This window comes from Dermacentor silvarum, chromosome 1, assembly GCF_013339745.2.
Source record: "Dermacentor silvarum isolate Dsil-2018 chromosome 1, BIME_Dsil_1.4, whole genome shotgun sequence".
Lineage (NCBI taxonomy): Eukaryota > Metazoa > Arthropoda > Arachnida > Ixodida > Ixodidae > Dermacentor > Dermacentor silvarum.
In genome coordinates this window covers 296822369-296847797 of record NC_051154.1, presented here as the reverse complement: position 1 = coordinate 296847797, position 25429 = coordinate 296822369, and the positions used below count along the sequence as shown (strand labels likewise).

General features: G+C 47.3%; 1 protein-coding gene across 1 annotated transcript; it reads right to left on the bottom strand.

The window, feature by feature from the left end:
- Positions 1–1464: 1464 nt before the first annotated feature.
- On the bottom strand, positions 1465–23308 carry LOC125942939 (uncharacterized). The gene is made up of 3 exons (XM_049661206.1): positions 23085–23308; positions 3394–3516; positions 1465–1578 (listed from the first exon to the last, which is right to left on the bottom strand). The coding sequence occupies exons 1-3, from the start codon at positions 23256–23258 to the stop codon at positions 1465–1467; spliced, it is 411 nt and encodes a 136-aa protein (XP_049517163.1). The 5' UTR covers positions 23259–23308.
- Between the last annotated feature and the right edge of the window lie 2121 nt (positions 23309–25429).

The following is a 25429-nucleotide window of genomic DNA, read 5'->3' as shown; positions in this document are numbered from 1 at the left end:
CCACCCATGCCTGCAGTCTGTCCTTTATAATCTGCATCACCACCCTGTAAACCACTGACGTCACTGTTATGGGACGGTAGTTGTTTATGTCGGCTTTGTCCCCCTTTCTCTTATACATCATGCTCATCCTGCTCAGTCTCGACCCGTCGGGGGCTTTACCATCCATTATCATTTTGCTCACTGCCTCTCTTAATGCTTTCTTAGATTTTGGGCCCAATGTCTTTATTAACATAATTGGGATGCCATCAGGACCAGTTGACGTACTACTAGGAACCCTCTTCTCTGCCTTTTCCCACTCGGTTTGTTCAAGTGGAGCCACTGCAATAACCAGTCTATCCTCACCTGATTGAGCACATGCTATGTTTCGTTCTTTAAACTTTTTTGTCATCATTGTTCTTATATGTTCCACTGCCTTATCTCCTTCTAGCCGAACACCTTGAGCTGTAACTATAAACCTCTGCTCTAGGCTAGTCTTATTACTCAAGGAGTTGAGATGTTTCCAAAATTTATTCGCTGCTTTTCTATCCTTTTTGTTTACTTCTGACAACCATTGGGTCCCCTTTCTTCTAATCTTCTCATTGATCGAATGGGATGCTTCCCTTCTACAGTTTAAGAAGTTATCCCGTTTTCTATCTACTTGCCACGTCAAGGACAGTGACTTCGTGCAACACGTGCATGCATTTGCTTGCACTCTCACACTGCAGCAAACCTGGAGCTATTTATCGCAGGTGGCATCGAGGAGTGGGAACTTCCAGCCCATGATACTGTGCCGATCTTCGTCGTTACAGATAATGGAAGGAACTTGACTTCTGCAGTAGCGCGGTCGTCCTGGAATGGTGTGCAGGGTTTCGGACATACCCTTCAGTTGTGTGTCAGTGATGCCAAAAGAGAAGTGTCAGGGTTTTTGCAGCTCTGTGCTAAAGCCATAGCGATTGTGGCTAGATACAAACGGAGTGCCAAGGCCCGAGGACGACTTCAGGAAATACAGAAAGACATGCAGATGGACCCTCTCGAGGTTATAAAAGACGTCCCGACACGATGGAACAGTGAGCATGCCATGATGGCCAGGCTCGTGGAGCTCCGTACGTTCATCACTGTAGAACTTTCAGAATCTGACGCAGTTCCAAACTTGAACGCAGTGTACCAAGGTGGTTCTAGCTGAACATGTTTCCAAAGGTGGTGAGGCAGCATTGCTTGCCTCAAGCCTTTTGCGTAGCATCAAGACGAGGTTCGCTGATATCAAGATGTCATGACTTCCTGCATTGGCAATGTAGGTCGATCCTAGATACAAAGATGTCTGTTATGTTAGCAATGGGCCTTCACTCTACTCACAACGGCAGCAGACGAGACTGTGCCAGTTGATCAACATGGTACAGCAACAAGTGAGAAAAGCACCTGCTCTGCAGACCCATCAGGGGACTCTGTGTGGAGTGCTTTTACACACTTCAGTTCGCGTGCACATCATCAGTCAAGCCGTACAATCTCGGATGAGGTTGCTGGGTACTTGAAGGCCCCCCCTTCTTTCCCGGCAAGGGCTGTCACCTTTACCCAACCCTGGTTGCAGCTGCCCGTAGGTATCTTTCGATAACAGACACCCAGACAAGAAGTGAAAGGCTTTTTTCCACTGCAGGATTCGTTGTAAGCTGCAGAAGGAAGCACCTCAAACCCCAGCATGTGAAACAGGTAGTGTTTTTGCACCAAAATTTGTAGATTTTCGTAAATAACCAAGTTGTTTACTTTCCTTGAATAAATCCCAGACTTTTTTTTTCTTTACTTTCTACTATTCGAAGTATTCGCTTCGAAATTATTTGAGAAGAATTACTATTCGCTTCGAACCAAAAAAGCACTATTCGCACAAGCCTAATAAATAGGCTTCGCACTTGACCTGTGGATCAGATTTCAACGATCAATGATTGTGCTTGCCACTTCGGTGTGATCTGTGTATTATAGATGACGACTCTTCCAGTCAAGACGATAAGGGAAGTGATGTGCGCCCGTTTCACCAACTGCAGCCAAGAGGAGTGAGGGGCAAGACTTCGTAGACTACTTAAATATGACGAATGAAATAGACGAAGCTACCAACAGTGTGCCAGTAGGCGATGGTGGGGACAACAAGCCCACACAGGCGCGTGCTTTAGTCAATCTGATCGATTCTCTGAACGACATCCGCACCATTGTTGAGTGTAGCAGCGGTGACAAATACTGTGCATGATTTGCGGGCTTGAGAACGTGACCATTAGTGCAGCAGACTATCGTACCAAGCAATCCTCCTTCAATGATTATTTCAAGTAGTCTACCTGCACGAAAAATAAACATTTTCTTTCTGGGGTTTTCCATGCCAAAACCAGTTCTGATTATGAGGCACGCTGTGGTGGAGGGCTATGGATTAATTTTGACCACCTGGGGTTCTTTTACGTGCACTACAACGCAAGCACATGGGCGTTTTGGGATTTTCGCTTCCATAGAAATGCGGCCGCCGCGGCTGGGATTCGATCCCGCGACCTCGTGCTCAGCAGCGCAACGCCTTAGCTGAGCCACCGCGGCGGGTTGCTTTTTTTTTTCAAAGTTGTATCCTATTAGCCCGCACCACAGCTAGCTCACGCTTAAATATTCGCACTACACACTCGTAACCGTCGTGATCTTTTTTGGTTTCCATAAACAAGACATAGTCTTGTAATTTGCCCTTTTCTGTTTTTCTTCTTTTCGGGCAATTTGAAAATCTGCTTCAATGGAAAACTTTTCGTAGCCCACTGGACTTTGAATGAATGAGGTTTTACTCTACGTTACATCTATGGGGCTAGTGACGGTGCCGCGTAGTTGTCCGAATAATCAAGTATGCCCCAATTATTGCTTGGCGACTGCATTGCGGTGGCTATCAAAGATGAGCTGTGACTGTTCTTGGCTACGGGCATGGAGGAAAGAAAAAAACACTTAGGAAGGCCCATAAGATTGGGCAGTCTGCATTCGCAATGCAACCCCCTCTGACGATGTTCTCCCCCTAGTTTCATTTGCCAAATGCGCACCTGGCCTGTTGAATCCTGAGAACAGCAAGTTTGGTTAGTGGTAGGTTTCAGTACCTCCGGCTGCTGGAATCGCTGTCGTTTTCTCAAGTCTGTGCTGCTAGCTCTCTTCCATTACAACTTCTGAGTGGTGCAACAGACAAGCAAGCAATGAACCATGCGCAGCCATGCAGGGCAACTAGAAGACACCGCATGCTATCACAAGCTTGGGTGCATTTCCCGTGATTCCACCTTATTATTGTTTACAACTAGGCTTCAAGATGGTCCCCCACGGCACTCCCTGCCAAGCTTTCCTTTCTCCATGGCTGCAGGCCATCTACAACAGCCAGACTAGAAGCATTCATGTGTACAGACATAATCGATCTCCTCCTACCCTGAGAGAGTAGGTCTGAGCAAACTCCGTCCCGGTAGATTCCGTGGGCTGTGGAAAATATGCATCCAGCTTTTCCAGCACATAGCCAGGTGGCATTGACTTTTCAGCATACACGAAGATCTCCTGGAAAAGGCAGAGAAGTTGGAAGAACCAAGATGAGAGCTAGGCCACAGCAAATGCAGCACAAATGTGAGCACAAACAAACAAACAAACAACAAACAGACCAACAAAAACTTCTCAATCATGCACACCTTCAATTTGCAGGTGTCACTCTTGCTTTATAGCATGTGAAAATAACCAACAGTGGACTTTTTGAATACATTCCCACCAACGCACTTTTTATGCACCTATTATCACTGTAACAAAAAAAAACACAAACAGATGGTTTCAGTGTTTAGCTACAGAATGACAAACGGAAGACGCATTCCAAGCACAGTGGACTCCCTTTAAGACGAACTCTGTTTTACACATTCTACCCTTTCAAATATCCGTCAATTTTTTTCTGTTACAAGGTTTAAGTGCACTAAGACACAACTTCAGAGTTGTAAGAAATGATTAGATTCAGCAAGATCACACTTAATCTACAACACAAGAATGGGGGCCAGAAATGACATCGCAAATGAATGCACCCTGCGCGAGTCCATGGTAATTTGGAACGAAAACCAAGTTTTTTCACATACTGTCGAGTACGTAAAAAATTAAGTTCTGCAGTTTTACGTGCCAAAACCAACACCTGATTAAGAGGAACACTGCAGTGGGGGACTCCGGATTAATTTTGACCACCTGGGGTTCTTTAACGTGCACTCAATGCACGATATGTGGGCATTTCTAGATTTCGCCCCCACCGAAATGGAGCCGCCGTGGCCGGGATTTTGTCCCGCGACCTCGTGCTCAGCAGCACAACACCCTAGCCACTAAGCAACTACGGCAGGTATTGTCGAGTATCTAGAAAGCGTGATAGCAGGCAGTCAGGAGAGGTGTGCTGGAAAGAATGGTGCCCGTTTATATACTGGTTATTGTGAAACAATAAAGACAGTCCTGCAAAAAATACCGATGCGTTCCTTATGCTAGTCATCAAAGGTACTGAATAAGTACTGTATAAGTCTGTACGAAAAAAAGAAAGAAGAGTATGCAACATTATTTGTAATGTTGGCAAGACTTAACAAATGTTTTTAGTTACTCGCCACGCAAGCAGTTAACAATTATAGAGAAAGTGTGTCATTTACTGGAATTGGAAGAGCGGAAATGGATGAACCCTCACCATTCCAATGAGTTAAAAGGAAATAAATTACGGGATCTCCATTCTCAATGGAGCGGAAATGGAATGGAGAGCTCCACTCTGCAACTTTATCAACATACTGTGCACAGGCCATCATTCTCCCCACACTTAAACTTCATTCAGGACTGCATAGAGACAGCAACGGCAAAAATGCACCTGGAGTGTCCAAGCAATTACTACTGATCGCTCTGTTTCCAGTACTGTCCTACAGGATGTGCCCCTTCACCACCAGGAGGACAATAATAGATAACAATTATTTTGTTTAATGCCACAGCTCCACTTTCTGATTTGTTCATTCCATGGTACTACCTGTTGCCCATATTCTTGGACTTGCATGTGTTTTTTCTCACTATTTTCATTCCTCATGCTCGATTAGACCTGGAGTAGCAGGCAAAGCTTGTCGCTTGGCTAATCTGTCCAGTTATCATCAAACATTCTCTCTCACATGCATTGTGATACTAGTTGGTGTACCGTATTTATTTGGGTAAAGCTCGCCCTCATGCAAGACCTGCAGTCGAACTATGCAATGCGAAAATATTGAGGAAAAAAAAGAAAGCTACAATAAGAGTCCGACCGGTTGATTTGCACAAGCCGCTACCAGATTATACCCATTGTCCTACCGATGATGGGATTATCCTCACTGCCGTATCTCACACTCCGCACCAAAGCACAACTTTGGTCGCTGACTTAGTTGAAGCTGTGCTGGGGTTAGACCTAGCCGGTGGATGCAACAGGAACAAGCCATTGCAGGAAATTCGACCTTAAAATGTTCATACCAGTAGACCACATTGGCGAATGGGTGGGAGATCACATGAATGAGCTGGACGGCGAATTGCCCGAAGCAGAAATTGGGTCTGCGAATAACCAGCCAGCAACTACTGTGAATGCTTACCAAATTCGTGCGTGCGCTTACTGGATGCAACAGCTTAAGCTTGCGTGTGGGCATAAAGCCAATAAAATGCAAAACTGATTTTGCACAGCTTGTCCCACACTGACAGGGTCAAGGAGTAAAGGCTGCGTGCACGGTATCTGCACCCCACGATGATCCATGACGCATGTCAGGGTTGCACGATGGGTGAATGCGAAACGCATCGAAAGTTTCGGCCATCACAAAATTTCAAGTAAATTTTATTTTAATGAGACACAACACTACACAAATGTCTGTAAACAATGTTTCCACTGTGCTGGTGTTCTAAAAACAACATTTATTTTACTGTTATAATTCGTTTTTTTTGGACTGCTGGTTATTTGGACTGTACATGTCCCGAAAATTGGTTGGCGACTGTAAATGAGTTCATATTCCAGCCAGTGGTTGCATTATTTTGCATAGCAGTTAAAGCAAAGTTTAAGGCTTTAGTGAGTAACTATAAACCTGGCTCGTGTAAGGCCCAACCCCAATAAAAAATCGCAAGGAAAGCAGACTTTACGCTTACTACGGTATACAGTTTCCCCGTGGATTCTTGAAACTAGCATTCTCGGAATACGTGAGTTGTATAGACAATGGGCAGGCCACGCTGTGCGAATGATGCAGTGTAGAGTGTTCAAAATCAATTGTCGAAACTTCATGGTATGGGATTACACAGTGCAAGCTTTCTGAACAGTTTAGCTCAGAAGACTCAAAATACAAAACATAACTTTTCGTTCACCACATCAGAAATTGAAACGTTCTCAGGACTATGACTCTGTTTTGCAGGCCCTGATTTGAGCAGATTCATATGCTATGAGAGATGTGAAGTTATATTGCAAATGCAATTATAAGGACACTTGATGCATGTTCAAGCCGTTGACCTTCTGTCATGGTATCGATAGCGCATGTGCAACCTGCGTGCAGAGGGTTACATCTCTTGATATGCAAAATGATGCACAGTTCATTTGGCTGCAAAAATAACAAAGCCAAGTGGACGCACTGTCATGCTCTGCTCAATCGCCAGAGCAGCGAAGCCAGGGCAGCAAGCATAAACTGGTCAGAACAGGACAGGCAGTAGACGTCAAGCTCAAGCTATCAAATCCTTCATTGGCGATGACTAACGCCGATGGTGTTTCATTGGTCTCATCTCGTGCACTATTAAAGGGACCCTGAAAAAATTTTAACGATTTTGGACAAACATACTGAGTCGTTAGGGCAGGTCCTTCTGATCATTGACACCTCTAAGCACTTTGCGTAAAGCGTGTAATTTATTATAAGGTTTTATAAGGACGTAGCAGCCGTGTTGGGGAGGCGGGGAAACGGGTGGGCAATGCGGCGGCTCTTGGCTTCTTCAAACCGCCTGCATTCGGTAATGATGGCTTGTACAGTAGAAGAATTCTTAAAGACGAGGAGGTGAAAGGCGTCATCTGCTATGCCCTTAATGACATGTGCGACCTTATCAGCTTCGGACATTCTCGGATCCACTTTGCGGCACAGAGCGAGCACGTCCTGGATGTATGTGAGGTAGGACTCAGTGCACGTCTGGACACGTGAAGCGAGGTCTTTTTGAGTGGCGCGCTGACGTCCAACAGGCTTGCCAAACAAATCCGTGAGCTTCTGTTTACAAATGTCCCAGGTGGTAAGTTCCTCTTCGTGGGTCTGAAACCAGACGCGTGCCGTTCCCGTGAGATAGAATATCAAATTAGCCAGCATGGCGGTCTGGTTCCAATGGTTGCTCTTGCTCACCCGCTCATAAAGTTGAAGCCAGTCTTCAACATCCGTGTTGTCAGTGCCGGAAAAGGTGCCGGGGTCGCGCGGTTGTGCCAGAATGACGGTTGGCGTGGGGTCGACGTGCCCGAAGCATCCTCGCCTCTAGCTGGCATGGTAGATGCAGCCAAGGAGCGCCCGCTGCGTAAATCCGTCTTGCGCTTGAGCCCGCAAACTCCACCAAAAATGTTACGGGGAAAAGAAGCAAGAAATGTATTTACAGTGTATTTACAAGACTGGCAGCGGCTGACAAGATCATAGTAAGCACGCGAAGTCCCGAGCTTCGTCTTCTTCAAGTGCTCTCAAAACGTCTTCTTCATTGCTCTGTCACAATATGTGCATCGCTAACGGTCGTAGCAGCACCGCTCGCCTGAGTTTTCAGCTGCCCCATTACAATCTACGTACCTGGCATGCGTGCATAACATTAGTTGGGCGAGCTACCCGATTGGCTACCCAGGTTGAGTCATGGATAATATTTCCAACTTTATGGTGAACAAACATTGGGCTTCTTCGATTTTCTGAGTTCTCACAGCCCGCTGGCAGCCAGCTAGTTCTGGTTCTGATAGGAAGTCACATGGGCTGGGATCCCAAGATGATCCGGAGCTGCCTGAAGTTTGCAAAATTGAACGCCGGGACAGCGCTGGCCGCGGCAGAAATGTAAACATGCTACCAGCATGGCAGCGACCGCCGTGGGTGGCACGTGCACGGCGTAGTCGGCTCACTTCTGCGTTGCCACCTTAGAAATTTATTGTTGCATTCAGGAATACGATAACTTTTGCGAGATTTCGCGCGACTCGGCACAGGACGCGCACTGTGCAGCTCACTTGCACAGCGCAACAAAAGGATTCCTGCTCGTATAGCGATCATGTCGGCCACCGGCGACATTTGACATCATTTGACAAGACACGAAAAAGCAGCATATCGGGTACGTCTTATATGCATAAAATTTCGTACATGCTTGAATTCGATTTCAGAATGTTTGTTTCGCCTGATGGTGCTCCTATTCTGCTCCTGAGCTGAAGGAGCTGGGGCTGCGGCTGGCGCGTGAAAATGCACGCTGCCTGTAACCCGCGAAAAGCTTCACACGAAAAATAGTTTTGGTCAATCATGAGAGCAATAATAAAGCTAATGTACGTGTGGTCATTACTCATCTCAGCCAGTGCATTCCTTTAACATCAACGGCCTATATATATATATATATATATATATATATATAGTTAGAACGCATCGGTTTCTAGCTGCCACCCAAGATATGACGGAGAGACGGAGCGAACACGGGTTAGCTACAATGCCTACGCTAACTGCAGAAAAAAAGACATATCGCCGCATATACGCGAGGAATGTGAAAAGGGATACCACCAGAAAATTACATGAACCCAAAAAGGCACCGCAATGTGCGGGAATGAGCATCTACAACTTCGAAAACTTGCGCGAAACACGATGAAGATACCATGCAAGCGTGATCGAGAGCACAGCGCGCTGTTCACGGCCGAGAAGAAGCATTCACGGGACACAAACGAAAGAAAGCTTCAAATGGTTCGCCGCCGCTCGTGCAGCACCACCTCGCAAGGCGGAACGGTGCGTTAGAATCCTAGTAAGATAACGCTAGAAGTAATGCAATCAGCGATCCACGCACCGCGCCGACATCGGGAATCGCTCCGACAAGTACGAGTCCAAAAAAGCACGCCAGCCGAGGCGGCGCGTGCTAACGTTCGACACAAGCCAGTTGGCTGAGCGAGGTAAAAGTCCTCAAGCACCCGCGTTGCACCGTCAAGTCCCCACAAAGATGGCGGCAAGCGCTCATTGCCTCTTTTTGTCGTCTGCTAACCAGAGAACTTCCAGAGAGCTGCCAGACCAAAATCGTTCTGGCTGGTTTTGGCAGCCCGCGGGTAGCCAGAAGCTTCCAGCCCGAGTAAAACGAATGCGCGGCGGAAGTTCATCACGCGGTGGGCGGAGCAACCCGAGAAAAATGAAGGCACTCTGGCTGGCTCTGGCAGCCCGCGGGTAGCCAGAAGTGGAAACTCGAAGAAGCCCATTGTTCATAATTGGAATGTAAGTGAAATTGTTTCTATAAAAAATTTGACAGAAAAAAACATACACAATGACAATTTATCAGTACACTTAAGCACTTGCGGCAAATAGCAAGTGTCGTTTGCTCGTGTTACGTGCTCCGTGTTGATGTAAGCTGTGCAGTCAGTGTTGGTCTTGAGTTTTTTTTTGTGTTATTTCTGCAAGGTCCATGAATTGCCCCTGTTGTGTTGCAGGGTGCAAACCTAGCAATAGGCGACATGTTAAGCTGCGAGATCGGGCTATCGGTATCTGAATGGCACCACGATCTACGTGATTGTGGCCGTCACTTCACACCGGAGGATTAATACCACAATAGAGTAAAAGTCTCGTGTCTGGCATTCCGTTAAATGCAGGCGGACAGGTCGTTTTGACAGATGGGTGGAGGCGCAAACTTGAGCGGCCTGCAGGATGCAGCCACCTGGTGGCGCAGAGCTCAAACAAACACATAGGTAATATAACAGTTATCAATGTATTCTATTTGTTGCTGGTGTAAATTTTCGACAGCAGCGTAATCGTGAACACATTGTCTTTATAACTGTTTAAATCGTTTTACACTTGGTTACAGCAATATTAGCTCAGTGTTTGGCTGCTTAAGCTCTGCACCACCATGTGGCTGCACTGTGCAGGCCACTCAGGCCACTCACGTTTACACTAAAGCCGCTTCACACAGCAGTATAGTATGGAGGGGCTTTAATTTATGCCTCCATCTATCCGTCAAAATGCCCAGCTCACTTGCATTTAACGGAATACTGGACACACTTGGCGTTGTGACAGAACGCTTGCAATGCACGCTGCTTGGATAGCGCTCGCTGGGGATCGATGACCAGGCAGCTAGCGGAGAGGTTGGAGAGGCTTCGACTGCTAGCTCCAAGACACCTGAAGTAGACGACCCGACATCACATGATGACGCAAAGGTAGTGAAGGCAGAGCTTATTGATGGTCACTCGGCCAAAGAGTTGAGGAGAAAAAGCATGACTAGGGAGGAGGGTAACTTGTAATCGTCCGTAGCTCTCTTAATATTGCTACACGCGTGTGGTATTTGATTGTTTGAACGAGGCGCATGGGCGCCATCACTCGACAAAAGAAGAGGAAGAACGAGCTGGGCTCGCACTGTGAATCTAACCGGTCTAAATGGCAACGGGGTGTGAATCTAACACCCCGTTGCCACCTACACCTGCGGGGCTAACCACAACGTACGTTACCGTTCCTAGTCTCTGTGATCCTGGGACATTCTCCGCCCAAAATGGCGTTGGTGTCGACGACTGGCTCAGCATGTATGAGTGTGTTAGCCGAAGCCACCACTGGGACCCTACCATCATGCTTGCCAATGTGATCTTTTATCTGGACGGGACACCGCGTGTCTGGTTTCGTGCCCATGAGCTTGAGCTATCTAGCTGGGACATTTTCAAAGAGAGGCTTCGCGACCTATTTGGCAGCCCGTCATGTCGCTCACAGGCTGCGCGAAAAGAGCTTGCTACCCGTGCCCAGTCGTCGACAGAATCGTATGTCTCCTACATATAGGAAGTGCTCGTGCTTTGCCGGAAATCGACGAGCACATGACCAAGGTTGACAAGGTGGGCCACATCCTAAAGGGCATCGCAGACGACGCCTTCACTTTGCTCGTCTATAACGATGTTTATACTGTCGACGCCATCGTCAAAGAATGCCGCCGCTTCGAGGTAGCCAAAAGCTGCCGCGTCGTCCCACAGTTTTCCCGGCTCCCAAACACCCCTGCCACGTCTTCTTGCTCCGCTCTTCCTGCCACACGACCATTTCAAGAGAACATCACGCGTATTGTTCGCCGTGAGATTGAAGCGATGAGTCCGGCCCCCTTCATCCACGACCCCTCAACGGTACCTTTGACCCAGCGGCCCCCACTATTTTCGTTATACAAGCAGTTGTGCGGCAAGAAATTGCAAACCTTGGCATCCCTACTGCCTGCTCTGTCTCCCGGCCCGATTCGGCACCCATTCCTATGTCCACAACCTTTCATGACCAGTATTTCGCTCTCAGACCACGCAATCCTGCTGAATGGCGAACTCCAGACGACAAACCGATCTGCTTCCACTGCCACCGAGTTGGTCACGTATCCCGCCACTGCCGCACCACCTGGATACTGCCCTACTGGAGCTCATTCCCTGCTCCTCGCCCATACGCTGACGCACGCCGTTACTCACCTCGCCGTCCGTACCCTACTTCTGATGCCCCTGACAGCCACTCCTCCGGGCGGTCGCCGTCACTCCCCGTCACCCCAACCTCTCCGCTTTTCCTCACCAAACCGCCAGACGGAAAACTAGGCCATGCAGCTCTTGGAGGTAGTGCTGCATCACGTTAGTCCTGTCCAAATCCTCCGTTGACCCTCCTCACGAACGCGAACCTAATTGAAGTAGACGTAGACGGTATTCTGTTCACGGCATTGATTGATACTGGAGCGCAAGCATCCATAATGAGCACTAACCTGTGTCGTCGCCTCAAAAAAGTTCTTATGCCCACTCGAGCCGTACGCGTCGCCAATGGCACCACTGTTGCCGTTAGTGGTATGTGCACTGCTCGCGTAGGAATTGCTGGCCGCCAAGTTCCAGTCCTGTTCACCGTGCTGACCAGTTGCCCTCATGACGTAATCTTCGGGCTCGACTTTCTGACGATGCATTCTGCCCTCATCGACTGTTCCACCGGTACGCTGTGCCTTGAGCTTCCTCTTCTTTCCGACGTTCGCCCCGAACAAACGAACACTCTCTGCACTACAGTGTTTGTTCGGTTACCTCCAAAAGCCCTAACCATCGTCGAATTGGCCTCAACGGCAACCGTGCCTGATGGCGACTGTGTCGTCGCACCTATTCGTGATGTCCTCCTGGCGCACGACATCTCTGTGATACACTCCATCGTTACCCTTGCCGCTAGTCAGATGTGTCTCGCCATTATCAATTTTGGCTTGACGAAGCAAGTGTTACCTGAAGGCATAGCGGTGGCCACGCTCTGGTCAGTGACAAACAACCACGTCACTGCTTTTGCAGCTGACGCGTCTCCAGATCCTCCTGATTACCCGCAGGATGCCTTGAACCTCGACGGCCCATTACGTCCCATGGTCGCTCCGGACCTCGCCCCTGACCAAGCAGCCACCCTATATCGCCTTTTGCTTTTCTACCGCAACATATCTGACACTGACAATCGCCCACTTGGTCAGACGTCCCTTGTTAAGCATGGGATGAACACTGGTGATGCTGTTCCCATTCACCGCCAACCGTATCGAGTGTCCACGGCAGAGCGGCGAGTTATTCAGCAAGAAGTAAACAAGATGCTCGCCAAAGGCATTGTTGAGCCCTCGTCGAGTCCTTGGGCGTCGCCGGTCGTCCTCGTCAAAAAGAAAGATGGCACATGGCGTTTCTGCGTTGATTACTGCCACCTAAACCGAATCACTAGAAAGGACGTTTACCCTTTACCACGAATCGACGACGCTCTTGATTGTCTTCACGGTGCCAAATACTTTTCGTCCATTGACCTTCGATCTGGTTATTGGCAGATTTCCGTCGATGATGATGATATATGGATTTTATTGGCGCAAGGGCCAGGGATGACCAAAGAGCGCCAAGAAAGGTAGTATGAAGCAGTCCATGAAGTGGTAAATGGCAGATGGTGATTGCACATGGGCTGTATAGGGGCCTAAAACCTACGATGTAAATGGCGTAAAATATATAGACACTAAGATAATGAGAATGACAAGTGATATGGGCTATGATCATAAAACATACTCTATGTCTGAATAATACAATAAAATTTGACAACCTAAGGCACAGCTGCTTCACCAGTGCCCTTGAGCGCAAGGGCCCAGAGGCTTGTGCCTTACAGTACTACAGTATCACAGCTGCACCCTCTATAGAGAGGGCGTGCTACGAATCTCTTGGGCTAATAACGTGCAACACAACATCGTTTAAGAAATTAAGCACCGCTTTAGACCCGAAGAGTGGTTCTGCGCCAAGAAATAGTGCGGGATGAAGGGGGATACACTGCTGGTAAACTTGAGGAAAATGCTTTTTTCGTTCAGGTTCCGCTTCCCGACACTCCACCAAGACGTGGAGGACGGTCAGCCTCTCGCCACATCTACCACAGCTAGGAGGTTCAGCACCAGTTAAAAGATAAGAATGGGTACCATAGGTGTGCCCTATTCTCAGTCGGCAAAAGAGCACATCACATCGTCGTGATTTTGATAGTGGCGACCAATTCCCTAACTGGGGTTTGATTGCATGCAGCTTATTCAAGGTTTCGGTATCCCACAAGTGTTGCCAATGGCTCCTGAGCTTTTTACGAAGGAATGGCTTTAGGTCTGTGGCTGGGACTGCTATGGAGAAACTGCTAGCTTTCGTTACCATGGCTTTAGCCATTTCATCTACTAGTACATTTCCTTCGATGCCTCTGTGCCCAGGCACCCAGCATAATACAACATGTTGGTTTGACATGTAGGTTCTGCATAGCAGTGCATAAAGGTCGTTGATTATAGGATTTTTATGTTTGTGTAATGATTTTAAAGTTTTCACTACACTTAAGGAGTCTGTGAATATAATGGCTTTTGTGAGATTTGTTTTTCTAATATGTTTCACAGCCGCCATCACTGCATAAGCTTCTGCAGTGAAGATGCTGGTTTCCGGGTGCAGGACGTCGGATTCTGAAAATGACGGACCAGCAGCTGCATATGATACGCCGGAGTGTGACTTCGATGCGTCTGTGTAGAATTGTGGACAAGAACACTTCCACTGGAGTTCAAGGAACTGCATACGAATGTGTACTTCTGAAGCGTGTTTCGTGATTTCCTCAAATGATAAGTCACACACTATCTCCTGCCACAGCCATGGTGAAAGCGGCTTTGCTGGAGCCATTATTTCATGTGTAGGGAGCGGAATACCCATGTCCTCACTCAGTTTCCTTACACGCAGTGAAAAGGGCTGTCTCACTGAAGGTCGGTTTTGAAAAAGTATACTAGACGTTGTATCGTTTATCGTTGAATTGCATGGATGTTCACAGTTGGAACTTACTTTCAGAAAGTATAAGAAACTAGAGTATGTCCTCTGCAGTTCAAGAGACCACACATCTGATTCTACATACAGGCTCTGTATGGGACTTGTTCTGAAGGCACCGGTCGCGAGGCAGATACCTAGATGGTGCACAGGATCTAGCATCTTCAGAGCGCTGGGTGAAGCGGATTGGTAGACTATAGCACCGTAGTCTAACCGCGACCATATAAGGCTTTTGTGCAGAGTCATGAGGCACTTCCTGTCACTACCCCATGTTGTGTGCGACAGGATTTTAAGGATATTTAGCGTTCTTAGGCATTTACCTTTAATGTGCTTTATGTGAGAAATAAAGGTAAGCTTTGAATCTAGTATGACGCCTAAGAATTTGTGTTCTGCATTCACAGGAACGCGTTCTCCATGGAGTTGAATAATGGGCTCTGGGACCAAGCATCTTTTTCGTGTAAACAGGACACAGGAGCTCTTTTGGGGATTGAGCTTAAATCCATTCTCATTAGCCCACTTAGACAGTTTGTTCAGGCCTAGCTGAACTTGTCGCTCACAGATGGACAGGTTACATGACTTGAATCCTATCTGCACGTCATCAACATATGCGCAATAAAATAAACTTCGCGGAATACAGGAGCGCAATGAATTCATTTTGACAATAAAAAGGGTGCAACTAAGGACGCCACCCTGAGGCACTCCAGTTTCCTGGACAAATTGCCTAGACAAAATGTTTCCAATTCTAACACGGAATGTCCGGTTAGAAAGGTAGCTTTCAATTAAGCTAAACATGTTTCCACGGATTCCCATTTCGGAAGGTCTCTTAATATTCCGTAACGCCAGGTAGTATCGTATGCTTTTTCCATATCGAGGAATACCGATAGAAAGAATTGTTTATGAATGAAGGCATCACGAATAATGCCCTCAATGCGTACGAGATGGTCAGTCGTCGACCGGCCTTCCCTAAAGCCACACTGGCACGCATCAAGCAGTTTGTTCGATTCCAGAAAATGTAGAAGATGGCGATTAACCATCTTTTCGAAAAGCTTACAAAGGCAACTCGTAAGCGCTATTGGGCGGTAGCTTGTTACAGAGGAGGGATCTTTACCCTGCTTCAGAACTGGAATAACAACAGCTTCTTTCCATGCAGCTGGAAGGTACCCGGCAGTAAAAATTTTATTAAAAAGTACTAGGAGCGTCCTTAATGTGTCTGTGTGGAGGTTTTTAATCATGTCATACATGATTCTGTCGGCCCCCGGGGCAGAGCTTTTACACATGTTCAAAGAAGCTTTTAATTCAGCGATACTAAAAGGAAGGTTATAAGCGTTGTTCTTTGTGCACTTGCGGTCGAGTGCCTTGCGTTCAGCTATCTGTTTGTGCTTAAGAAATGAATCGGAGTACTGGGTCGAGCTCGACACAAGCTCAACGTGTTCACCTAGAGCATTCGCCTGGTCCTCCAAGCCGTTCCCTTGTTCATTGACAAGCGGTAATGGGTGGGTTTCCTGCCCCTTTAGCCTTCTAAGGCCATTCCATACTTTACACTCTTGTGTGTAAGATGTTAGGCCAGACAGAAACCTCTCCTAGCTAGCCCTCTTTGCTTGTCGCCGCGTCCGTCTTTCCTGTGATTTTGGCAGTTTAAATTCTATGAGATTTTACGCAGTCGGGGAGCGACGGAGTACACCCCACGCTCTGTTCTGTTTCTTTCGTGCCAGTCTGCACTCCTCATTCCACCAGGGGACCCTGTCTTTTACCTGAGAGACCTTTTGTTTGTGGAATGAATTTTTCCGCTGCGTCGATTATAAAACCAGTAAAATACGCTACTGCGTCTTCAATATTAAAATTGTTCATAAAATCTTGTGATAAGTATGTTGACTCTTTAAAACTTTTCCAATCAGCGGACGGTATTTTCCAACGGGGGGCGTGGAGTGGACTATCATGTTCCTGTATTAAGTTAAGCATTACAGGAAAGTGGTCGCTCCCAAATGGGTTCTTGACAACATTCCAGTCTATGTAAGGAAGGAGGCTCGCAGTGCCAATCGCTAAATCTATAGAAGAATATGAATTATTGTGGATATTATAATACGTGGGCTCTTTTTTATTAAAGAGGCACACACCAGATGTTACCAAAAAGTTTTTCAATAAGTCGACCCCTGGCATCACACCGGGAGTCTCCCCACAAAGTACTGTGAGCGTTAAAATCACCGGTTATAATATAGGGCTCCGGGAGCTGGTCAGTCAGCTTGTAGAACTCTGTTTTGCTAAGTTGGTGATGAGGCGGTATGTAAATGCAACAGATGGTTACTAATTTTTTAAAGGGAATTGCTCGCACAGATACCGCCTCAAGGGCCGTCTGAAGAGAAAGGTTATGACAAGCAACAGACTTATCCACTATTATTGCTACTCCACCGGACGGGGTGACAGCGTCGTCACGGTCCCTCCGGAAGATACCATATTGTCTGAGGAAGTTTGTTTGTTGGGGTTTTAAATGCGTTTCCTGAACACACAGCACTTTTGGCTTATATTTATGGAGGAGTTCTGTGATATCGTCGAAGTTATGGAGAAGTCCTCTCACATTCCATTGTAGGATTTGTGTGTCCATTTGAATAGTGTTTTATGCTGTATGTTCAAGAATGCAATGTTGGCTCACGGGCCTTTTCCAGGCGCCGTGACATGAGATTTTTCTTTTTTGGAGCGGTCGATAGAATCGCGCCGCTCCTTAGGCGCTGGTGGCGCCGTCTGGCCGGTTGTTGTGTCCATTGCATCTTGCGACGCGCTGGACACACACTCTTGCGAGCGGTTAGTTTGACGTGAAGGCCTCGTCTCGAGGGACGGGACCTTGGAGGCCACCAGCCCGGAGGTCGATGTCCCCTTGTTCTGAGATGGCGGAGCAGCGCTAGCTGCAGCCGCCGAGGGGGCGGATGGCGTCACCGCCGGCTCACTATGCATGTGCCAGACAGCCGCCGGAAGCCGTTGTGGCGCTGCCCCCTGACGCACCACTTCGGCAAAGCTGGTTTTCGGCAGGTGCGATACCCGCCTGCGTGCCTCCTTGAAAGTTATGTTTTCCTTTACTTTAATAGTTACTATTTCTTTTTCTTTTTTCCAGGATGGGCACGACCGTGAGTAGGCGGCGTGGTCCCCATCACAGTTAACACAATGTAGAGAGCTTTCACAAGACTCGGAGGAATGTTCAGGAGCACTGCATTTTGCACAAGTTTGGCGGCCTCGGCAGTTCTGGGAACTATGGCCGAACCGCTGGCACTTAAAACATCTCAGAGGATTTGGCATGTATGGCCTTACACAAAGTTTGATGTACCCGGCCTCGATAGACTCGGGCAGAACATTTGAATTGAAAGTAAGTATTAAGTGCTTGGTCTGGAGTTCTTTGCCATCCCGCCTCATTTTAATCCGTTTAACATTGATGACATTCTGGTCACTGAAACCCTCAAGGAGTTCAGCCTCACTCAGCTGCAACAGGTCATCATCTGAGACAACGCCACGGGTGGTATTCATGGTACGGTGTGGGGTTACTGTTAGTCGGGCATCTCAAATGACACTAAATTGGGCAGTTTCTCGTATTGTTTGAGATCACGGAGTTCCAAGAGGAGATCCCCGCTTGCCATCCTGGATGCTTTATAGCCTGGTCCAAAAGTATCAGTCAAAGTCTTTGATACAAGGAAAGGTGAGATGGTTCGTACGGATTTGTCTGTTTTTTCTGAGTGAATTACGTGGAATCGGGGAAAAGTTTCTCTTTGACGACCAAAAAACTGGAAGACTTCATCGGTGCGCCCTCGTTTCAGACGGCGATCAGGGAGTGGGGGGAATGAGCTTGCCATAAGTATACATGAATTTTTCGGCGGCAACGCCAGCCACCCACCATGGAGCCCAACAAGGGGACGCTGCAGGGCCTGTAAACACAAGACCTACAGACGCCAGCCGTACGTCACCACTATAACCAAATATGGAATATCCAAGGTTGGCTACCCACACAAGGTTAACCCTAGCTGCCTGGAAAAACGGAAGTAAAAGGAAGCGAAAAGAAGACAGGATAGATTGAAAGTGAGAGAGAAAGACGAAGATTTAAGAGGAGGACAGGAAAAGGCAACTGCCGATTTCCCCTGGGTGGGTCAGCCCAGGGGTGCCGTCTATGTGAAGCAGAGTCCGAAGAGGTGTGTTGCCTCCGCCGGGGGGCCTTAAAGGTCCGAACACCCGGCATCAGCTCAACCCCCAGGATCACCCTTTCCCCAGAAAAGGCTAAGCCACGCACGGCTTCATGCGGGAGGGTCCAACCCTCATGTGCTCGGGTCCGTGGTGTCGCAACACACCAAACGCCTGCTTACGCAGACGCCCCTGCGGGGTTTCCATCGATGAGCAAGACCAAGAAAAGACCGCTTTCGTCACTCCAGATGGCCTCTACCAATTTAAGGTTTCGCCGTTCGGTTTATGCAATGCCTCCACCACGTTCGAATGAATTATGGACTCTCTGCTTTAGGGTTTCAAATGGCCTTTGTTACCTTGATGACGTCCTTGTGTTTTCTCCTACATTTGAGACGCACCTTGAGCACGTCGCAGCTATCCTTGACGTCTTCCGCAAGGCTGGGCTCCAATTAAACTCATCGAAGTGCCACTTCGGCCGCCGACAGATTACAGTGCTAGGCCATCTCGTAGATGCTTCCGGAGCACAACCCGACCCGGAGAAGGTTCGAACAGTAACGGCTTTTCCTGTACCTCAGTCTGTCAAAGACGTCCGGAGTTTTGTGGGGCTCTGTTCTTATTTCAGACGGTTCGTGAAAGATTTTGCAGTAATCGCTCGACCACTCACTGAACTTCTGAAGAAAGACGTGCCTTTTACGTGGGGTTCCCCTCAGGCTGCTGCATTTTCATGCCTTATCACGATTCTGATCAATCCACCGATCTTGGCCCACTTTGACACGTCTGCACCTACAGAGGTGCGAACCGATGCCAGTGGTTATGGGATCGGCGCCGTCTTAGCGCAACGCCAACACGGACACGACCGCGTTATAGCCTACGCTAGCCGGCTCCTGACAACTGCAGAGCGCAACTATTCGATTACCGAGCACGAATGTCTGTCTAGTTACACAGGCCCCTACCAAGTGCTTCGTGCCGTGGCTCCCGTCACCTACGAGATTGCCCCTGACGCCCCATCTGCTTCCCAGTCCAGTGATCGTGCACGTTACACGACTGAAACAGTATCACCCTCCCAGTGATGACATTTAGACGCTCCGGGACATCGCTTCTGCCGTTGGGGGATTATGCTACACGCGTGTGGTATATTTGATTGTTTGAACAAGGTGCGCGGGCGCCATCACTCGACAAAAGAAGAGGAAGAACGAGCTGGGCTCGCGCTGTGAATCTAACCGGTCAGCGCTGCAACCACTGTTGTAAATATAACCTGTAAATAGTTGCTCGTCTTACTGACTCGTCCTTCGCGTAACAATATGATATGCCTCACTTGAATCGTGGAGTCAATGCTTTACTCTAGCTGCAGCCTACGTGTCTACAGAATTTGTCCAAACCATTTCAGTGCCCCTTTAAAGGGTCTCTCAACAAGTCTGGCCATTTGAGCTGACAGGCGCAGTGAATAAAATGCGCGTCAATGATCGTATCTGCAAAGTATTACACCACTACGCGCTGCTACCAGAGCTGAAATTTCAAACCAAATGCAGTGCACCCTTCGTGCGGGCGCCAGGCTCCCAGCCGGAGAGTCAACTTCAATCGCACAAGTGCACCTACATAAATTGCAAAGCTGTGACATCAGAATAGTGTTTGCCTGAGCTCGTTGGTTGCACATAGCACAAATGGTTTCCAGCAGAATGTATGGACATGGACAGAAAGGGACGATGACACACACTGGACTAGCAACTGAATGTTTATTCTTGGTTTCCCGCACCTTTTATAGTACAAGACAGCCAATCCTTCTTCCTTTTGTCATGCCGGTTATCCGCCTTTGAGAGCGAAATATCGTCTTTGCGCAAGTACTTTTTTTCTTTTTCTGTTAGTAGTATCGATGGTGTACTGATGCATGATTGCCCGCTTCTGTCAATGGCCATAGCTTCTAATATTTTGCGCGTCAGCTTGTCTTTACTTTGTTCTAAAACCTGTATGTTGTAAAATTGTACGGTGCAATAGTGCTGGCAATGATGAAAAGCAAGACGCCCAGCGGAGATTCTTTCTAAAGATGCTGCATGCTCTCTTGTCCTGTCATTGACACATCTGCCTGTTTGTCCTATATATCTTCGGCCACATGATAAAGGTACATCATATATCACCCTTGTCCTGCAGGTAGTGTACTTCTTCTGGTGGTTGATTGTGCACTGCTTATTTCTCTGGCCATTGTTGTCTGAACTAGCAACTGAATAAACATTCAGCTGCTAGTCCAACGTGTGTCGTCGTCCCTTTCTGTCCGTGTCCATACGTTCTGCTGGAAACCATTTGTGCTGTGACATCACTCACAGTGACACGAGACCTCGAGAATTATTCAAGGCAACATCAGTTATTTGTTTGATCTGTTGCTTCAATAGAGAATTTAAAGTTTAGAGAAATAATAAAACCTACAAACCGAAAGTCTGCTAGTCTGTTTTACTCCGTGCCGTAGGAAGCAGGACACACTTCCGTTTATTCTGCTTGATCCCACTTCGTGCAGTCGCGCACGCAGAAAACGAAACTACCTGCCATTTCCACCAGGCTCCAATGCACGATCGTGCTCTTTGATCCGCTTGCTTCCGGCTCAGTGCTCATGACTGTGGCACTGACTTATATCGCCAATCCGGTGTTCTTGTGCAGACCGCGGAAAATGAGACAAATGCAACAGCTCACATTAGTATAGCGTAAGACAATGATGCGCCGCTAAGCGCAAAACTTGGCCATTTAAAGACGCCTAACACGTCATTTGAGCGGTGGGATGTACAGCTGACCGGCGATACCCTGGCGGGACAAGAAGCTCTCGTCCAGCAAGTACGTCGAGCAGCCATGGCCAGTGCCGTCCTGGAATGAGGACACCACCCACTCGTCCTGAAGATCAACGATCTCGATGGTCTAAATAAATGTTTTTTCTCTCTCTCTCTCTCGCCGCGCCATCTAGCTACGAGTAGTCAAAGCAGAAAACTGAGCAGCTCGACAACCAAACTAGGCGTGTGGATCTACGTCAAGCCTTGAAAAATGCCTGCATGTCAAGCGCTCGGGCCGAGGGTGCCGCCATCTTTGCAACACTAAAAACTTAGCAAGCATTTAGCGTCTCCGCTATATTAGAAAAATAGCGGATGCACACTACGCGCAAAACTGAAATAGCATTCTGAGCATGCGCAGTCTGACCCCGCTATTTTTTGCGTTTAGCGTGGTGCCATTTCCGCAATGTTGGCAGGGGCACTTGCTTCCTGAATTCATGGGTTCGTGGCACTTCAAATATTCCTATCTCTGCTATTAATGAAGTAACTTGAAAAATTGTAGTGGTAGAACACTCCTTAGACGGCTCGTAACAACTTCCAGCATACAACCAAAATTTGCTATGCGGCCTGGTGAGGGGCCCTTTAGGGTGCGATGCCTGCAATGCTCCTAGCAGCGCTTGTCATTATGCCAGTCTTGCAAGATACTTTGTAGCTGCTAAGGTGGTGTTTCTGCTGTGCATTTTTACTTACTGCGCGAACAAATCAAACACGGACAAAGAGAGACGTAACACGAGCACGAGTCTGCTGTGCAGCAGCAGCTACCTCGCCATACACAAGCTAGACGAGGTGGTCCAAATCTGAATGACGGGTGCCCTCACTGCCTTCAAGTGAACAGATTCTCTGCAAGCCAGAATCACGGCTACTATAGACATAACATGCCCCGAATAAAAACATTGCAGTGCTACAAGCAGTGACAAAGGCATGATGACTCAGATTTGCCACACTACTCATGTCTTGATGAATCGCTAGTCTGCCCTGAAGCATTCACATTTCATTCCGTGCCCTTTTCAGTAAGGTGCTCCGGTTCTTCTGATATGCCGCCACAAACTGAAGTGAACAAGTATAAAGCATTCACACTCGCTCACTCATACAAGTGAGGATTCACACCGTGTATCTAGAACGTATTCTAGACCACATCGTATTTTCGTATTTTTACAAAGGAAGCACTGAAATACACACGCTTTGAAAAAGTAAATAAACACTGAAAAATGCCTTCTGATATTTCCTCAAAATCAAAGTGAATTCCAAAGCCTAAAGCCTAGCTTGACAAGGACGATCTGCAAGTCTGTGTTTATGTGCACACACATCTGAAGATATTTCTGCACATTATAAAGAATATGCCTCAAAAGACCAAAGAAATGACTATAGTACAAGCTTTCTGTGAAAGAAATGAAGTTTCTGCCATTCGGCCAGTTATAGTTGCCAGTATCTCACAAAACACTTTCTGGTAGAGAAAAATTAAATTATGGGGCGTGACATGCTGAAACAGCACAGTAGGTTATGAGGGACACTGTAGTGGACGGCTCTGAATTGATCTGACCACATGGTGTTCTTTAATGTTCACCCAAAGCATAGTACACAAGCACTTTTGCATTCTGCCCCCATCAAAATGCAGCCTTCTGGTCTAAGTCAGCTACTGGCAGCTTGTAATAAAATGATGTGAAAAAAAAAGCAAGAAGAATGCGAAGGCCACATACCAACAACCGGGCACGCAAGATGAGAGGGACAAGGACCTTCTCGGAGGTGAACTTTTCTCGGGAGTACATGTCCATGAAAACATCTACGAGCACCTTCAGGACTGCAGGATCCCAAGTGGAGATTGTTTGGTATGACAAGGTCAGGTAGCCACTGAAGACGTGCACCAGGTACATAAGGCAGATGTTTGGCGAGCTCAAATTGTACACAATGGTCTGATTGTTACTCCAGCCATGCAGAGCTGTGTAGGAGAGAGAGAGAAATAACTTTATTTAGGAGAGATCAATAATGAATGGTTTCGGACACACCAAAAGCATAAAAAAATATCTTTGATGGTCCCGAAAGTATCTCTGAAACAAAGTTCTGCTCCAATGAAACATCTACATTTTTTGTGCTGTGAATGCATGTATACGACGCACACTACCTTTAAGAAAGAGAAAGCACAAGCATTGGCTGCTTATGGTACCACCAACAGCTGACTAGGAAAAGCTTGACAGCTACTAGAGCCAGGAATAGGTATGCGGAAGAACTACAAATGCCAAGCCACGGTCACAGTCGAGTAAAGAAAGCTCTAAGCGGCATCTGTAGTTGCCGGGAGCATTACTGAAACAGCAGTGGCCTCACACGTGACATCACACATATCCTAAGCCACACACGTGTCCTCACACTGGTTTTTCGTAAATGGTTTTGCATAGATAACCATGACAGGACACGCATCATCCTAAAGGGAACAGCAAAGCAGCCGACACTTGCACCGCAGAGTGCCTTGAGTGCTCATGTATACCATCGCCGATCTCGGCGTTATAAGGTGCTAGCATGCCTCGTGGCCGATGCTTGTGCAATATCACTAAAAATCCGGGAAGCTGTACAAATTTAAGTGAACACAACCACATAGTGGTAGTTTTGTGTATGCAATGCGTAAGAGCTGCTATGTCCGCACTAACCAATGCATGTAAAATCCAAACATTCAGTGAACTACAGGGTCACTCCAATTTATATATATATTAGCAGAGCAAGAACAGGACAAGAAAGAAAATGCAGACACAGTGCACCTTCTGTCTACTTTCTTGTCCCGTTATCACATTTTGTTTTGTTTTTTTATAAGCACTCACCAACTAGCTCACCTTTGTATTCAACCCCATTCTGACTGCAATGCCTGGATGGTAGATGTGCATTTTTTTTCCAGCAAGCACAAACCCATTACAGTGGGCTGCAGTCTCCCTCCTGAACGTCCATCCCCCACCTATCCCCTCTTCATTCTCCCACTGTATTTACCATGTGCAATAATCTATCGAATCAAAGCAATGTGCGGCAAAAATGTTGACAAAGCTTCACGCTTTGATGCTGAAGCCAGCGGTAACAGCATCGGCATGAACCATAACAGCAGTAGTAGCTTGTAAACACCGCCATCAAACTATAGGCCTCATGTGCTGCTGTGTCGAATCGGATATGCAGTGCAACTGCGGGCAATGCTAGCAAAAAATCTGTGATCCCCGAGTGCCGCCAGGCAGGGGAGACGATGCCCACTAGCGGCGCAAATCGGTGTATGCGGTGAAAAAAACAACAACAAAAACAGCTGCTGTTTGCTGTTGCACGTATAAATATCACAATGGCTATAATTACACCACCTGGAAGCTGGAGAAGGGGGAATTTTATCGATTTCCCTGGAAATCGTACGAGGCACAAGGTAAACAAAAGCATCTTCTCTTCACACACTTTCTTCTGCTCACTCTCTAAGATATTATTAGGAAACAGTCGTGTCCGTTGTTTGCGTTCACTATTGTTAGTGAATGTGTAATGAATCGAAGCACAAGTCATTCCATGCAGGTGCACTGAGCAAAAAATGGAGAGTTTTGTTTGTGCCATCTGCCTTCATCTACGGCCTTATCTGACACCACGAGCTCACTTTTAAGCTGGGCCAGTATTCACAAACCCTTGTAACACTAGAATTTTTGCATGATCAAATTACAGCCGATAAGTGTGACGCCTAACATGTTATTAGTGATGGTGCCCGGCCATCGGCAAAGAGCCTTTATGAACGAAAAAATTTATGAATTCGGGCCTGGCCTGAATTCATAAATTCTAGATGACAGGTTCGGGCACTTGACTCTTGTCATGTTGTCATGATCACGTTTTTTACGCCAAGTTCTCTAATAGCTTGGACCACTAGGTGTGTGCTCGTGGTTGTTATGCCGTTGTGGTCGTTGCATAGTCACGATTCGAGTTTTGTTATCAGACTCTCGTCAACATTTGTCATGTATTTGTTGTCACACCGTTGTCGTGATGTTATCGAGGTCATTCCAGCTTCATCCGACTCTCGCCCTGCCTTCATTGTTACGCCGACCCA

What these genes read in the sequence shown, in the direction of transcription:
- LOC125942939 (XM_049661206.1), bottom strand. Translation starts at nt 23,258, where the DNA reads ATGTACCTGGTGCACGTCTTCAGTGGCTACCTGACCTTGTCATACCAA. An exon ending in TCTTGCGTGCCCGGTTGTTG is followed by an intron (nt 3,517 to 23,084) that starts GTATGTGGCCTT and finishes TGCCTTTTCCAG; the next exon opens with GAGATCTTCGTGTATGCTGA. An exon ending in CTCAGACCTACTCTCTCAGG is followed by an intron (nt 1,579 to 3,393) that starts GTAGGAGGAGAT and finishes TGTTATCGAAAG; the next exon opens with ATACCTACGGGCAGCTGCAA.